The 17553-nt window shown below is 54.3% G+C and overlaps 1 protein-coding gene across 1 annotated transcript in view; it reads right to left on the minus strand.

Annotated features, from left to right (window-relative positions):
• The window catches only part of LOC123347453 (transmembrane protease serine 9-like), a 35178-nt gene extending 17873 nt beyond the window's left edge, over positions 1–17305 (minus strand). The window contains exons 1-6 of the mRNA XM_044984868.1: positions 17226–17305; positions 16395–16473; positions 3801–3948; positions 2856–2991; positions 2454–2726; positions 1990–2123 (exon numbers count right to left, since the gene is read on the minus strand). Of these exons, the coding sequence (XP_044840803.1) occupies positions 1990–2123; positions 2454–2726; positions 2856–2991; positions 3801–3948; positions 16395–16464 (761 nt within the window). The 5' untranslated portion in view covers positions 16465–16473; positions 17226–17305. The remainder of the gene's footprint in view (positions 1–1989; positions 2124–2453; positions 2727–2855; positions 2992–3800; positions 3949–16394; positions 16474–17225) is intronic.
• Positions 17306–17553: the final 248 nt, after the last annotated feature.

Genomic DNA, 17553 nt, shown 5'->3' on the forward strand with positions numbered 1-17553 from the left:
AGAGGTGAGGTTTGCAAGCAGGTGGCTGAGAACTACAGGAGAGAATTGCTCCACGTAACTCATGATTGTCCATTCACAGGACTTTTTTGAGTGGAAAGACCCTGTGACGGGCTGCAACAGATTTTCGATTGGCCTCACATGTTCGATATAATAAAAGATTCCTGTAAGAGTTGTGCCTTAAATGAGAAGCGTAAGGATTAAAGGGACCCTGTAAAGCACCATTGCAGCCTATGCCCACTATTAAAGAGGTGTTTGCCGGAGGGTCTGTGGATACTATGGGACCTTGCACTAAACCTTCGGGGAAGGGAAAGATTGAAGGGAAACAGTTCTCAGCGTCAGACATCATTAGGGAGAACAAGCAGAGCTGACTCATGGTCTGAGTCCAGGAATGGGAACAGGGCTGCTGCAGGTCAGGACTGAGAGTCACCGGGAGAGATGACTCATGCCCACCAATAATAGTGGGGCAGAGTGAGGGCAGCCGGCTTCAGCAGTGTTACTGAGCATGCTCAGTCCATGTTAACAAGAGAGGAGGGTGAATGTGCTGGGCTGGATTAGACTAAAAAACAGCCTGAAATGGATTCTGATTACTCTCTGTTGGCGGTGTGGAGAGTGGAAGGTTTGTGGAACATCAGTCTATCTTCTATGGGGAGAGGGGGCTGCAGAGTTTGGATGGCCTCTACCTCAGGAAAAGGGGGACCAATCTCCATGGGGACAGGCTGGCTAGAGGAGTCAAGGGAGGGCTAAACTAATGGGCCAAGGGGAGGGTAAAAAGGGGGAAGAAATGAGCTCTCAGCAAAAATCAAGAACAAAATTAACCCAGGAACCCCAATTCAATGGAGAGAAGAAATTCTTGACTCGCCTCTGCACCAGTGCGAGGAGTCTGGGGAACAAACACGAGGAATTGGAATTGCTCCTCCAGGAGCATCAGTTTGGTGTAGCAGGTGTGACTGGACCCTGCTGGGATGATTCCCATGAATGGACGGTTAAAATCCATGATTACCAGTTAGTCAGGAAGGATCACGTGGACAAAAGGGGAGGGGACATGCACTCAATGTCAAAAATGTGATGTGTCCTAGGCCCAAGCTTAGCACATTAACCACAAGCCCAGCCTTCCCCTGTGGGGTTAATTCCTGCCTGGCCCTGGCAGATACAGCAGCTGCTCCAGATTTTTTTAAAAGAAGCAAAGAATCCTGTGGCACCTTATAGACTAATAGACGTTTTGCAGCATGAGCTTTCGTGGGTGAATACCCACTTCGTCAGATGCTTTTACAGATCCAGACTAACACAGCTACCCCTCTAATACCAGATTTTTTTGTAACTTCATTTTTATTCATTGCTGGCAATGTAGCAGGGAGCGAAATGCAACAGGCCGCGCGGCAGGGTGGGGCAGGGAAGGTGGGAAAGAGGCGATCATCACCGGGAATTGATCTGCAGTCCGTTCAGTGCAGCCTTCTCTGCGTTCCCGTCCCACTGGCCTCACCAGCGCTGGGAACAGGTGTGTTTGGAAGGGGCGGTGGCCAACCCGATGAACTAACCCTTGGGACAGGTCCTGTGAGGCCAGGGCAGGCTGCAGTTTTCACAGGAGTTAGGAGGTCAGGTACCAATGAAGATCCCTCAATAAATGGTCACTCGACTGGCTGACATGGCAGAGAGCTACAAACCGCCGGGTTTGACCCAGGGTTTGGCTTGTGTCCATTACCCCAGGGGAAATAAACCAGCTGTTTCCCTACAAAGATGCAGCTTAAGGGTCTGGGTTGGGATTGTCATGGGAGCTGATCTTGAACCTGGTTCCTAACTCCCCTCGGCCCACTGCCTTAATGCTCATGGGCTGGGCGCTGCCTGAGTGGAGTGATGCTGGGCGGGGCGGGGTATTCAGGCGGGGGGGCCTCAGCCAATTTGCAAAGCAGGCCCTACATCTGGGCGTCACCAAAGGACAAAAGCAGCGCAGCTCCAGCCCCCGCAGCTATTCCCGGCTTGGCTCAGGGCTGCAGCCTCCTCATCGTCGCCCGTATCCAGGGGATGAAGGTGGAGACTCTCGTGTACACCCCAGGAGGGGTGCTAGGCCCCCAGGAGACAACGCCCTGGGCTGTTTCCCCACACACCAGGGGGCCTCCAGAATCGCCCTGTGAAATAAAACAAGCCACAGATGGAGAACAGCTCAGTGAGTCATTCCCGCTGATGCACAGCTCAGTGACAGCCCCCTATGTCCACCCGGTCTCTGCTCGGCTCCCCCAAGGCCCAGCTGGTGTCAGGCCCCCCACCCCTACCCCCACCCCTAGAGCTGGTATCTGCCTCCCCTGGGAGAAAGCCAGATATTTTCCCATTAATTTGTACAGCACCAAGCACAGTGGGGCCTCATCACTGACTGCCATTCGTAGGCCCGACTGCAACACCAACAGCCTCATTAATAATAATAAGTTATCAAAGATTCTTGAAGCCAGGAGTAGATTCACCTCCCAAGAGTCTTTGCCCGTCTTTGGATCCCCCACACACATCATGGTGGAGGCGTTATAGATGTGGTGTTTCCCGTTAGAGTTCCTCAGACATGTGGCATCTGGCATCACCACCATGTCCGCCTCCTGGAGCCTGGCCGCGGTCGATTTACTCCGTGTCCTAGTGCATCCCCAGCCGGCGACGCTGCACATGGCCCCTGGCTTTACTGTCTCGTTGGCGCGTGGCAGGGCGATGGTATCGACCCATCTGTTCAGCTTCGCTTTCTCTGCCAGCTGAGACACAAGAACGAAGAAGATCAACGTGAAGACTCAAGGACACAGACACACATCCCAATACCCAGAAACACTCAAACCCATACCTGAGAGATCACTGGGGATGGGGTGATGGGATGGGGGTCTTACCTGCAGCAGCATGATGTCATTGTTCAGGGTGGTCTCATTGAACTGGGGGTGAGGGATCCGGTGGCGCACAGAGATTTTCTCTTGGCTCTGTTCCTGTTGTCTAATGTTATGGGCTCCCAGAGTGACAGTGATCTCACTGTAAAAGCCAAGAGCAATACATGGGGCGTCAGGGGCAGGAGCGTATGTGAGGAGGTGGAAGGGCACATGTGGGTCCGACTCATGAACAGTGATATGGGGAGGACAGGGCAACCAGGGCTCTCAGGCTGAGATCTCAGACTCAGTTTTGGGCTTCAGGGCTGGGAAATAGCACAGGGGACTTTTCCCCTCTATGAGGCTCTGGCTGCAGCACCAAGACCCTGCCCAGTGGTGTTGGGGTCCCAGCCTGTGTCTCTACCAGCCCCTCGTGTTGTACCTCTGAGCTCCTTCACGCCCCACAGTCCTCCTGCCCCCTGGGTCTCAGCTCCTCCCCACCCCCGGCTAGATCCAGACCGGGGTCTATGCCAGCTCCTCCCAGCCTGGAGCCCTGCAGAGCTGCAATGGCTGTAACTCCATTGATTTACCCAGCCAGCGTTGGATCTGGACCATGGTTTGCAGAGGCCCCTTGAGATATACTGACACCCCCTGAGCAGATCACAGCAGCGGCTCCAGTCACCAGCACGCCAAGCGCTGGTCCCGCGGCTTCAGTGGACCTCCCACAGGCGTGCTGCCGAATCCACGGGACCGGGGACCTCCCGCAGGCACCGCCGAAGGCAGCCTGCCTGCCGTGCTTGGGTTGGCAAAATACCTAGAGCCACCCCTGCTAGATCATATCCCTAGATTCTGCTCTCCCAGCCTGTCCTGCTAACTGCTCCTTCTCTGGAGCCTACGACAACACCAGAGCTCCCAGCTCCCCCATCACCCGCTAACCCCAGCCTGCCCCAACATCCCCAGCACAGAGGCGCTTACTCTACATTGCAGTGAGCGGCCGTCAGCACGAAGTTCTCTGACACCAGGAACCCTCCGCAGACACTGGTCTTCCCTCTGCGATGTATAGCCAGGTGGGCCATGTAGGGTCGGGAGTGGGGCTTGGCTTCCCGACCCCCAATGATCTCACCTGTAAGAGACCAGATTAACAGAAAGAGCCACATCATCTCCCTGGGCCGGGCTGGGACTGAGCTCCCCATCCCAAAGGGGAGTTCCCACAACCTCATCCCACCCCCGCTGATGCTCTCCTTGGGGGATCCCTCTGCCTGGAACTCTGCTACCTCCTCATCTCTCCCCCAGACAGGACACCCCATGGGGCTGGAGGATAAATCTAAAGCTCTGACCTCGCTGTGCGGGGAATGGGTGCCAAATGCACCAGGAGTGGGTCAGTAACTGAACTGCCTGGAGTTAGCTTTGGGGGGTGAAGTCACCCCAGATTAAGCCAGGCAGCACCTGGAAGGGCACTGACAGGTCCCTTGTGGATGTTTCTTCTCCATCAGCCCACAGTCACCAGCCAGGCCTGCTCCAACACCGACCTGCCAAACATTTTAGGAACATCATTTTTTTCTCAGAAAGCCTCGTCTCAAACCCGTCTGAATTATTGTAGTGAAACTGTGAAACCTGTGCTGCAACTGATTCTTTCCCCCCAGTGTTGGGTGATATTTAGGTGAAAATTTAAAAATACCACTTTGGAGTTTTTTTCCCATGGAAAATAAAAAATCGCTTCCGATACCCTCTGAAGAGTCTCCACGCAGGTGGGTGGGTGTGTTGGAAAATCCCACCTTTAACAAATTGCCGTTATTTGCATGATGGTGGGAAATAGAGCGAGATCCAGCCCCTAATATGCCTGGGGCTGCACAGAAATTAACCGAGATCAGGGGCTCCCTTGCTCCAGGCCTTTCACTGACCCAGGCAGTGTCCTGACACAAGCAGAATTATTCTTCACTTTGTACAGATAGGGAAACTGAGGCCCAGGGAGATTGTTTGCAAACCTGCCTAAGGGATTCCGGTGACCATCCTCAATCCATACAAATCCCTGTCCACAGAGATCCTGGGCAGATCTGGGAATGGTCAAAGATTTTCTGGGTCCCAGCCCCATGGCCCAGCCCCATGGCCCATCTCCCTATCTGGGACAGGGATTGGGAGTGGGGTCCCAAATGAGCCTGTGGGGGCTGGGCCACCCAACCCCTTGGGCAGCTCTGAGAGCCCCAGCCGCACTCAGGAGAGGATACAGGGTTTGATACAGGCGCTTGGCCCCAGCAGGAGCAAGGGGGAGACCCTAAATGCTGCCCACAGCTCCCCATATTGGTCGAAGATCCTGCTCCCCACAGGCCCTGATTCCCCTCTCCCCCAAACTCACCAGCCTGAGAGCCAGGGGGAAGGAGAAAGGCCACGGGAAGCAGGATGAAGAACAAGAGCTGCATTGTCAGAGGCATCCAGGGATGGGCACAGAGCCTCTGCCTGAGCCCCCATGGGGGTTATATGGACCAGGCTGGGGGAGGAAAGGGCCTGGCAAGCACAGGGACATGAACCCTGCTGCCTGGAAACTCCCACCCCAGATGGCTCAGGGGTGGAGACGCCGACTGGAGAAGACTCCAGCCACAGCTGTACCCACATCAAGGTTTCCTCCCTGCTCTGGTGCCCACCCAGCCTGGCTGCGGATGTGGTTAACCCTGCCCCCCCTACTACAGGTGTAAAAAACACCCCTGTGCTTCTCTGCACCTAGATACCCAGACCCATAGATTTCAAGGGCAGGAGGGACCATTGTGACCTTCCAACCTGATCCCCTGGTGGACACCCCAGAGCCAGAACCCACCCAGCAACTCCTGCCTCCACCACAACACTGGGTCAGTTGTTCCCATGGCTCCATGTTTAATGTTTCCATATTAGTCTCAGCCAGACCTTTTCTAACTCCAGCTTCTGGCCACTGGGTCTTGTCCTGCTTTGGCCACAGAGGCTGAAGAGACCCTGCTCTCAGAACCCCTGCCCCTCTTTGCCTCCAAAACCCTCAGGAGATCACTCTCCTTGAAGTTCTCTCCGCCAGCTTATTCTTGTAGTGCTTTTCAATTTGCCAAATTCCTGCTAAAGGTGTGGACATTAGAGCTGGACAAAATCTCCACTCATGGTCCCACAAGGGACAAATCCAGAGGTGACCCCACCTCCTTGTTGCTACTGAATATCCCCTGAATTATGCACCCAAGGATGGTATCTGCCTGCTTAGCTCCAGCATTCCACTGAAATCTCCTGCTTGGATGGGTTCCACCGAGCTCCCTTTCAGAGCCCCTGCTCCACAGGACACAGCTCCCGTCCTGCCAACATGAATAACATCCTTTCTCCCTCAATGTTTGACCTTGCATTGGGCTGGATTCATGTGCAGGTCTAATTGTGCCAAACTCACCAGGTGACCCAGGTAGCTCTGTAGTTTGGAGGTGTCCCCCACCCCACCTATCCTTGAGTTCTCTGCAGACTTTGCCAGCAACAATTTACATGAACTTCCAGATCATTCATACAGATACTGAGTAACCTCGGGCCCAGAACAGATCTTTGTGAAGCCCACCAGCAACACTCGGGTGGATGCTGATTCCCCATTGAGGATCATATATTGAGGAGAATCAGTTAGCCCAGTTTGGAACCATGTTGAGTGTTTAGAGAGCTAATTTCTCAATATGAATGTTGTGTGGTAGTTGGGCAAACTCCCTATGGGAATCCACGTATATATCACAATAGCACGGTCACCTTAATGAACCAGACTTTTAAGGTTGCTCAGAAATGACAGAATGGTCATTGAACATGATCTGTTCTCTATGAAGCCATGTTGACTGGCATTACCTCTGTTTCCATCCTTTAGTATCTGCCTATTGGTCGATCCAATCTCAGCCCTTCCATTATTTGGCTCTGGATCACCCTATTGGAATTGATATGTCTGATGAACGAGGTGTGTGATCTGTCCATCCATATATCAGTGTCACTGTCGAACAGAGGTGGGCAAACTACAGCCCAGGGGCCACATCTGGCCTTCCAGACATTTTAATCTGGCCCTCGAGCTCCCACCGAAAAGCGAGGTCTGGGGCTTGTCCCGTCCCGATGTTCCAGTCGGGGAGTGGGATCAGGGTCTTGCCCCACTCTGGATGGCTCCCGGGAGCAGCATCCTGACCCCATTCCGGTCCTACACATAGGGGCAGCCAAAGGGCTCCTCATGCTTCCCTCACCCCAAGCACGACCTCTGCAGTTCCCATTGGCCAGGAACCACAGCCAATGGGACCTGCAGGGGCGATGCTTGCGCACAGGGCAGTGCCCAGAGCCACCTGGCCGCACCTCCGCATAGGAGCCAGAGAGAGGACATGCCGCTGTTTCTGGGAGCTGCTTGAGGTAAGCGGCACCTGGAGCCTGCCACCCCAACCCCCTCCCATGCCCCAGCCAGCAGCGGTGCCAGAGTTTCTGGTGCCCTAGGCAGAATTCACGGGGCAGCATTTTGTGCGCTTCCCACGGGGCGCGCGAGAACTTCCGGTTCCGCTCCCATCGCGCCGCCGAAGAAGGAACCTCTGCCGAAGTGCTGCAGGCAACAGTGGCAGTCATTGAGCTGCTCAATTGCCTGCCGCTGTTTTCCGCAGCACGTCAGCGGAGGGTCCTTCTTCGGCGGTGTGACGGGAACGGTACCAGAAGCTCCCGCGCGCCCCATGGGGAGTGCACAAAATGCCGCCCTCCGAATACTGGTGCCCTAGGCAACCGCCTAGGGTCACCTAATGGAAGTGCCGGCCCTGGCCCCAACCCCCCTGCCCCAGCCCTAATCCCCCTCCTACCCACCAAACCCCTCAGTCCCAGCTCGGAGCTCCCTCCTGCACCCCCAACTCCTCATCCCCAGCCCCACCCCAGATCCCGCATCCCCAGCAGGAGCCCTCACGCCCATCTGCACCTCAACCACCAATTTCATGAGCATTCACAGCCCACCATACAATTTCCATAGCCAGATGTGGCCCTTGAGCCAAAAACTTTGCCCACCCCTGATCTAAAACAATTCCAGAACCTCTCTGAATCCATTCAAAATCAATATACATGCATGAATACCCAGCTAAGTCCATTTAAATTCACTTCAGTTGGTGCTGTGTTTCTAGATCTACCCATGCCCACATAGCCACTTGGAGATCCCTTCTAGATTGGTTCACATCCCTGTACATCCGTCATTTCACCCTACCAGTGCTGGGCCGGCCTGCTGTCTGGACCCTGCTGGTAGCTACAGGTGCCTGGAACAGTGACAGCAGCAGAGATATATCCAAGAGGGGAAAGGCCCCACATTTCATTCTGTACCCCTAGAACCAGCCAGTCCCCTGCCATGAGGCTGTATCGTAGCTGGCACCCCCTACAGGGGAAAGACCCCAAGTCCATTCCCACTCCCCCAAACCAGCCTGTCCCCCATCTCAGGGCTGCTCTTACTCTCACCAATGCTGCCTAGGGAGGCAAAATCCCTTCCCTGTTTTTACAGCCCAGGTTGTGGCCAGTTTTGCCCCAGCGGTGCGTGGGGAGCTCATGGTGTTGCTTGTTCACTGTAGCCCCCCTAGATCCTTTGTGGAGCCCCAGTTCTCCAGGACACAGCCCCGGACCAGGGGAGGTGGCCGCGTCCCTGGGACTGGGAGGGAGAACACGGCATCGGCTGGAGTCTCACCGCTGGGGTGTGACTGGGCCCAGGGCTGGCTCCAGGCACCAGCTGAGCAAGCTGGTGCTTGGGGCGGCAGATTCTAGGGGGCGGCATTTCGCTCAGTCCTAGGGCAGCACGGTCGCTTTTTTTTTTTGGTTTTGTTTGCTGCTCTGGCCGCCCTGTAGGGCGCGGAGGAGGGGAGCGCCCTGCAGCAGACTCTGCAGGGCAGCCCGCGTCCTTCCCTCCCTGCCGACCGGAGCAGCGCGGAGCTCTCCCGGCAGGCGGCGCGGCGATCGGGGCCGCGGGGTGAGCTCCCCGCTGAAGCGCTGGCCGCCCCCCTTCTCTCTTCCCCCCCCCTCAACTCCCTCCCCCCCCATTAGACCGGGTGCGCACTCTGCAGCACAGGGAGTCCCCCTGCACCCTGGGTCCGGCTGCCCTGTAGGGTTTTTTGTTTTGTTTTTTCCCCTGCTTTGCCAGCCGCGCCGTTGTCCCGCCCCGTCCCCCCCTTTGCCGCTCCAGCCCTGTTTTTTTTTTTTTGGTTGTTGTTTCTCCCCCCTGCTTTACCGCTCCAGCTGGGGTTTTTTTTCCCCCTGCTTTGCCGTTCCAGACGCGCCGTTTTTTTGTCCCCCGCCCCCGCTCTAGCCGCGCTGTGTTTTTTTCCCCCTGCTTTGCCGCTCTGGCGCCCCCCCCCCCCGCTTTTTTTTTTCTTGGGGCGGCAAAAAAGCCAGAGCCGGGCCTGACTGGGCCCAGCTCAGCAAGCGCCTCAGCCTGCTCCCTGCACCTGCCCTGGCTCTGTCAGCACTGACCGCTCTGCCCGGCGCTGTGACACCCGCAGGGCTGATGGCAGCTGGAGCTGGGACCCTGGGGTGACTCTGGTTCCTGGTGCCCAACCTGGGCCAGGGAGCATGTCCGGGCGCTCAGATGACCAGAGCTGCATTGTGCTGGGCGCTGTACAGTGTTTATTAGGTGTATTATGGTAGCGCCTAGAAGACCCAGTCATGGCAAAGGATCCCATTGCCGCTCCACATGCCTTGTTGGGTGTATCACAGTAGCACCGAGGTGGACTCCCAGCTATGGCCCAGGACCCCACCGTGCCAGGTGCTGTACAAACACAGCGATGGCCCCCGTCCCCAATTGCTCACAGTCTAGGTATCGGACAGGAGAAAACAAGTGGCTACAGACAGGCTGACAGGGAAGAACCAGGGGAACAATGAGATGGCACTAACAGGCGTCGGCAGATGGTGCCGTGTTCCAGTCTGAGACGTCTCTTCCCAGAGCATCAGAGCCGTGTCCAGCCCGTGGATCCCTGCTGCCCTGGGCTAGGTCTGACATATATTTTCTTTGCCCCCTGCCTAAATAGCCCCTGATTAGAGTCAGTCGGGTTGGGGGACACACAGAGGCTCCTTGGGATCAGGCTTTGACATCTGGGCTGAGATGCCTGATGGAGGGACTGGCCTGCCTGCTGTTTGTGACCCCTCTGTCCCCAGACAGGTGCAGAGTGGAAGAGGAATGACGTACAAGGGAACTAAGGGTACGTCTACACTACGGGATTATTCCGAATTTACATAAACCGGTTTAGCAAAACAGATTGTATAAAATCGAATGTGCGCAGCCACACTAAACACATTAAATCGGTGGTGTGCGTCCACGGTCCGAGGCTAGCATCGATTTCTGGAACATTGCACTGTGGGTAGCTATTCCGGAGCTATCCCATAGTTCCCGCAGCCTCCCCGCCCCTTGGAATTTCCGGGTTGAGATCCCAGTGCCTGATGGGGCAAAAATCATTGTCGCGGATGGTTCTGGGTAAATGTCGTCAGTCACTCCTTCCGTTGGGAAAGCAACGGCAGACAAGCATTTCGTGCCTTTTTTCCCTGGATTGCCCTGGCAGATGCCATAGCATGGCAATCATGGAGCCTGTTTTGCCTTTTGTGACTGTCACCGTATGTGTACTAGATGCCGCTCACAGAGGCGATTCAGCAGCGCTACACAGCAGCATGTTTTTGCTTTTGCATGACAGCAGAGATGGTTACCAGCCATATTGCACCATCTACCATACCATAAATTGGTAATAAGATGATCGTGGCTACCAGTCCTTTTGCACTGCACCATCTGTTGCTGTCATAAGTTCCCCTGGCTGCTCTTAGCCAGGGGTGCAAAAGCCAAAACTGGGAATGACTCCCTGAGTCAATCCCTCCTTTTTGGTATCTAAAAATAGAATCAGTCCTGCCTAGAATATGGGCAAGTGTACTAGAGAACCACTGTATATCATAACCAGAGAGCACAGCTGCTCTGTGTCAGATCCTGCAGAAATTATGAGCTGTATGCTATTCACAGGGGGTGCTCCTGCAACAACCCCACCTGTTCATTCTGTTCTTCCCCCAGCCTTCCTGGGCTACCATAGCATTGTCCCCCCACTTGTGTGATGACACAGTGACTTGTTAGTGAGAAATGAGTGGAAGGCAGCCTCCAGCTGCTATGATAGTACAGACAGGACATTAAGCAGTGTGTAGGAGAGGAGCCCAGCATCCCACTGCTAGTCCAGGGGCAACTGAATCTTTTCTTTACACATGAAGGGTGGGGGCTGATGGAGCTCAGCCCCCTGTTGCTATGATGAAGACGGTTACCAGCCATATTGCACCATCTACCAGGAAAAATTAGGGGCAGGCACCCTTGATCGACCTAACTGATGCTAGTCGGCATGGTTACCAGTCCTTTTGCACTGCCCCATGTGCCAATAGGCTGATGATGACGATGGGTATCAGTCTTATTGCACCATCAGCCACCCATGGCACGGGGGTAGCAAGGATGTTGGTGTTGAGTGCTGCAGCATCGTGTCTATCTGCAGCATTCAGTAAAGATAGGGTGACATGTAAAAGAGTCAAGAGAGGATTGTTTTCCCTTTCACTTCTGGGGGTGGGTGGGGGGGTGCGTAAATTGCCGAGCTATGCCCTGACCCACCGCGGACACTGTGTTTGACCCTAGAAGCATTTGGAGCTCAGCCAAGAATGCAAATACTTTTCGGAGACTGCAAGAACTGTGGGATAGCTTGAGTCCTCCAGGCCATGAGTGTCCATTTGATTCTTTGGCTTTCCGTTACGCTTGTCACGCAGCAGTGAGCTGAGTCCCTGCTATGGCGTCTGTCTGGAGATTTTTTAAAAATGATTTTGAATTTTGTCTTCTGTAACGGAGCGCTGATAGAACAGATTTGCCTGCCCTTACAGTGATCACATCCGCATGGTCCATGCTGGAGCTCTTTCTTTATTTTGATTTTTAACTGCCTCGCCACACGTGCTGATCGGAGCTCCACGCTGGGCAAACAGGAAATATTCAAAAGTTCGCAGGGCTTTTCCTGTCTACCTGGCCACTGCATCCGAGTTCAGATTGCTGTCCAGAGCGGTCAGTGGTGCACTGTGGGATACCACCCGGAGGCCAATACCGTCGATCTGCGGCCACACTAACCCTAATCCGATATGGTAATACCGATACTAGCGCTACTCCTCTCATTAGGGAGGAGTACAGAAACTGGTTTAAAGAGCCCTTTATATGATATAAAGGGCCTCTTAGTGTGGACGGGTGTGGCGTTAAATCGGTTTAACGCTCCTAAAACCGGTTTAAACGCGTAGTGTAGACCAGGCCTAAGAATACCCTGGTACCGAGTTCTCCTCCAGTGGCCTAATGTGCACTCCTGTTAGCTGGGAGCTGGCCTAGGTGTTAGCGGTGGGATAGTAGAGTCAGGCAAGTTGACAACACACACAGTGATTTGCTTTTTCACCTGTGATTTTCCTTGTCTTTCCGGCAGATCTGGCATGAACTACTCAAACCCAGGGGGTGAATTCCCCACCGGGCGCCAAACCCTGGTTACCCCTGCTAGGTACAAGTTAGCTGGGAGTCCGAGGCTGTGGGCATTCATTCAATTCCCAGGAAGGCACCACTTCATTGTTTGCAACTTCATTTTTATTCATTGCTGGCTAAGCGGGAGCAAGCGAAATGTACCATGCCCTGCGGCAGGGGAGGGCAGGGCAGGGGAGGTTAGAGGGAGGTGCTCAGAGCAGCCATTTCAAGCTGAAATCAGTTCAGTGCATAATTTCCTAATTTCCCTTCCCATGAACAAACTCCCGCTCTCCTTGTGGGCGCTGGGAACAGGGGTCTTTGGAACAGGTGGTGGCTACCCCCGGGGGAAATAGCATATGGAAAAGGCCCAGTGAGGACAGGGCAGGCTGCGTTTTAACAGGAGTTAGCAGGTCAGGTAATGACGAGGATCTCCCATAAACGGTCACTCGACTGGCTGACATGGGGGAGAGCTACAAACTGCCGGGTCTGCCCCAGGGTTTGGCTTGTGTCCGTTACCCCATGGGAAATAAACCAGCTGTTTCCCTAGTGAAGACGCAGCCTAAGGGCCTAGGATTGCGAAGGGAGCTGAGGAAGCTGGAATTGAACATGGATCCTAACTCTCCCTGGCTTGCTGCCTTGATGCTCCTGGGCTGGGCACTGCCTGAGAGCAGTGATGTCTGGGGTGGGGGAGATCAGCCTGGGACACTCAGGCAGTGATCTCAGATTCCTTCATTCCCCTTGTCCCCTGGGTCTCAGCTCCCCTCAGCCAGGTGACCCCTCCCAGCTAGATCCAGATGGGTCTATGCCCAGCTCCCTCCACCCCAGAGCCCTGCAGAGCTGTCCTGGGGCTCTGAGTCCCTCCATTTGCCATGTCAGCAATGGGGCAGACCCCAGCTGGTGTCACTGGCCCTAACCCCATTGGGATCAATGGGCCAGATTGCAGCTGGTGTCACTGGCCATAGCCCCAGCATTGGAGCTGGACCATGGTTTGCAGATGCCCTTAGAGACACGCCGATGCCCCCTGAGCACATCAGACCCCTGGGCTCTGCTCTCCCAGCCTGTCCTGCTAACTGCTCCTTCCCTGCAACCTATGACGGTGCCAGAGCTCCCGGCTCCCCCATCACCTGCTAACCCCGACCTGCCCCGACATCCCCAGCACAGAGGTGCTTACTCTCCATTGCAGTGAGCGGCTGCCAACACAAAGTTTGTCTTCACCAAGAACCCTGCACATCACATGATAGACCATGTAGGGTACGGAGTGGGGCTGGGCTTTCTGTTCCCCGAGGATCTCACCCAGGGGTAGGGCCGGCCCCAGGCACCAGCGCCATTCCCTTCATTCTTCGAGTGGCACACTAACAGTTTTGGGTATTTTTTTTTGCTGCGGCAGTTCGGGAGGCTTTTTTTTTTGCTTGGGGTGGCAAAAATGGTAGAGCCGGCCCTGCCTGGGGGGAGACCAGGTTCATACAAAGAGCCCCATCATCTCCCCGGGCCAGGCTGGGACCGAGCTCCCCATCCCAAAGGGGAGTCCCCACAGTCTCAACCCACCTCCTGTGATGCTCTCCCTGGGGGATCCCTGTGCCTGGAACCCTGCCCCCTCCTCAGCTCCGCCCCACACTGGACACCCCATGGTGCCGACAGGTAAATCTAAAGCTCGGACATCACTGGATGGAGAATCAGTGCCAAATGCACCAGGAGTGGGTCAGTAATCGCACTGCCTGCAGTTAACAGCTTTGAGGGTCAGTCTCACCCGGAACGCCACTGACACGTCCCCTGCTGATGTTTCACCTTCTCCACCGACCCCCAGTGACAAGCCAGGGCTGCTCCCAAGCTGCCCCTCCAAACTGTTTTTGTACAGAAAATCAGATTTTCTAGACAATGAAAAGTTTCCCAGAAGGCGTCTCCTCGCCTCAAACATTTTGGCATTTTTCTTGGAAAACTGATTATTTCCCCCCAGTTTTTGGCACTTTTCAGTTGAAACTTTGAAACTTTTTAGTCACTAAAACAATTTTAATTTTGGTCACACTACAGACTACGATGGAGTGGTGAGGTATGCAAGAAAAACATGCCACCCCCCCATCTGTTTAGCCCTGCAGCTTTCGCTCTCCTTCAGCCATTACTGCTTTCGTTTCTGCAAACGTTACCCAGATTGCCAGGCTCTATGGTAACGTTATGCACACCTGGCCAGCAAATTTGAACTAAACACTGATCCCCTAAAAAAGCATTGGGAGGAGAAACTAGGCCAATTATTTTCTGCTAACCAAATGGAAAGAAATCATAGCCAGTGCTCTGAACCGCTCCTTGGAGCTACATTTAAGATTAATTCCACAGGAATCGTATGGAGGAGGCATTGGACCCCTCTTCAATGTTCAATGCAGGTGCTGCTAAGTCAGCTGTGACTCAGCAGGTGCTGACTTAACCCATATGCTCATAGACCGGTGGGCTTTGGGCGGAACTGAAGGGGACAGTGGGTTTTTTTCTCGTATCAAATAAAATTAATCATGTACTTTTCAACCTAGTGGGTATTAACTGGAAGCAGAATAAATCAGAAAGACTTTGGCTAAGCAGAGCACTAACAGCAGTGAAAAGACAAATACCATCAAAATGGAAATCCAAAAAGCAACCAGCAATAGAAGAGTAGAGCGTAGACACCCTAAGCCTGGCTGCCATGGAAAGAGCTATAGACCGTTACAGAGCTTCCCAAGCAAAATTGTTAGAGATCTGAGATGCTTTCCTGGAAGTATCTGATGATCCTATCAAATGCATGGCCTCACCTCCTCCCACTAATCCCCCTTTTCCCTACCCACTTCTGCTCCCTGTATCTATCCCTCTCATTTGAATTTTGCTTCTAGCCTTTATCTTACTTTAATATTTTTTCTTTAACTAGCTGGATTTTTATAAAGCATATTTTGTTTGTAAATTGTGGAATACAATAAGGGACTGATATTCTGATCATTCATACTACAGATAACGAAATATTTCAAGCCTAGCTAAGGTGAAGTAGGAAATACTTAATATCTCATGAGAAGTTTATGTATATTTTGCTGCTTGTTTTCTCACTCTCTATGTATCTTTTAAAAATTAATACAGAGTTACTAGAAAAACAAATTACTTTGGGGGTTTTCAACTCAAAGTTGAAATTTCCCAGGGAAAAACTTTTCAGACCAACTCTGAAACGTCTCAGCCCAGGTGGATGAAGTCAGATCTAGACAATCAGTGTAAAGACATCAGGGTGCAAGGGACAGAATGGGGGAAAGAGCTGGTGAAGCTGAAGGACAATGTAGGTAGAAGAACGAAAGGGGATAAACCAGGCAGGGATAGATGGAGGTGGAAGTGAGAAGGTCTCTAGCCATCAGAGGGACGTAGGAATTAGGAATTACCAGACTGTGTGGTTTGTTTTAACCCTGTGCAAATGCTCGTCTTGAGGCACTTGTATGGGTTGAAGGCTGGTTCGCAGACGTTAACTGGCCCCTGGGAAGCTTCTGACGCTTTCGCCAGGTTTAAATCAACATCAGAGCAGCCACAGGCAGAGCTGAACCAGTTGAACCACAGATGCGGTTTAAAATCAGGTTAATTAAAGCAACACAAGTCTGTGTGCAGCTCACACTTGAATGTTTTAACAGATGACTCATGGCTGTTAGTCTGAGGTCTATATGAACGAGGCTGTTTTGACATTCTGTTGCTGTTATCTGCATATGGTGCCACCAACTAACCCAGATGAGGGTCCCATTGTGCCAGGTGCTGCACAGACGCTCCGGTAAAGTCAGTCCCTTCTGTAAAGAGCTTCAATTTAAAATGACATCACAGACAAAGGAGCTAGAACCCAGGAGTCCTGACTGCCTCCCCATGAGATCCACTCTAATCACTAGACCCTACTCCCAAGCGGGGATAGAACCCAGGAGTTTCTCTCCTGCTCTTTGTGTATGTCTCAGTACCAGCTCCACCACCCAGACTCCTTCATCCCCCCACCTCCAAACTGTTCCCTAGCTGGGTCCTGGGGGCCAGCAATCACCCTGGCAGAAGCATCTGACTCTGGGGAGGATCCAGAATTAGCAAACAGCCCAGCGAGCTCCTGGCTCCACTCCCAGGATCCCTGACCCCCCACAAACACTCACCAGCCCCGGCCCCGGGGGACAGGAGAAAGGCCACGGGCAGCAGGATCAGGATCAGCATTGTCACCATCATGCCTCAGCCCTGGGGGATTTACAGAGTCAGCAGGAAACCGCAGATCACGTACGCTCTCCCCTCGTGGGGAGCAGGGACCAGGCAGGCGCCCTCAGAAACCTCAGCATTACTCCACCGACACATGAGGGCACGAGTGAGGGAGCTGGTGGCTGGAGAATAACCTCTCTCTGGAGGAAGGAGCTCAGGGGAAAATCCCTCTGGGATGAGGCATCTCTCACCCCGTCCCAGAACATCTGGGAGCAGGGCCCCCTGGGTCCTGCCTGGAGCCAGCACACCTGGCATCGGGCTCATCTGCAGCTCACCCATCTCCTCTGCTCCAGCAGCTCATCTGGTGGGGAGTGCGGCCGAGGCTGAGTCACCGGCTGGCTTGGCTCAGCTCCCCGTTTCTGCCTCAGCATCCGTCTCAGAGCAGCAGAAGGGGATGGGGGCCCTGCTGTGACTTCCTGTAGCCCAGCCACAGACAGGGCCGGTGCAAGGAAGTTTCATGTGCTAGGTGAAACTTCCACTTTTGTGCCACCCCCTCAACCAGCTAACCTTGCCCCCCTGTGGCAGCTAACCCAGCCCCCGACCCGGGGAGCCCGCCACCCACCCCACAGCAGCTACCCCCCTCTGCAGCTAACCCCGCCCAAGGAGACCCCCCTGCATGGCAGCTAACCCTGCCTGGGGAGAACCCGCCCGGGGAGACGCCCCGCGTGGAAGCTAACCCCACCCGGGGAGCCCCCCGACCGCATCAGCTACCCCCCCTCTGCAGCTAACCTCACCTGAGGAGACACCCCCCTCCACAACAGCTAACCCTGCCCGGGGAGACACTCTCCCCCATCTGCCCCGCAGCAGCTAACCCTGCCCGGGGATCCCGCCCCAGCTCACCTCGGCTCTGCCTCCTCCACTGAGCACGCTGGCGTCACTCTAATTCTCCTCCCCTCCCAGGCTTGCAGCACCGATTGGAGGAGAATTAGCGTGGGGGCTGTGTGCTCAGCGGAGGAGGCAGAGTGGAGGTGATCTGGGGTGGGGAGCAGTTCCCCTGTGCACCCCCCACCCTGTTACTGTGAGCAGCCCGCCCCAGCTCACCTCCACTCCACCTCCTTCCCT

Source organism: Mauremys mutica, chromosome 13 (genome assembly GCF_020497125.1).
Source record: "Mauremys mutica isolate MM-2020 ecotype Southern chromosome 13, ASM2049712v1, whole genome shotgun sequence".
Taxonomy (NCBI): Eukaryota; Metazoa; Chordata; order Testudines; family Geoemydidae; genus Mauremys; species Mauremys mutica.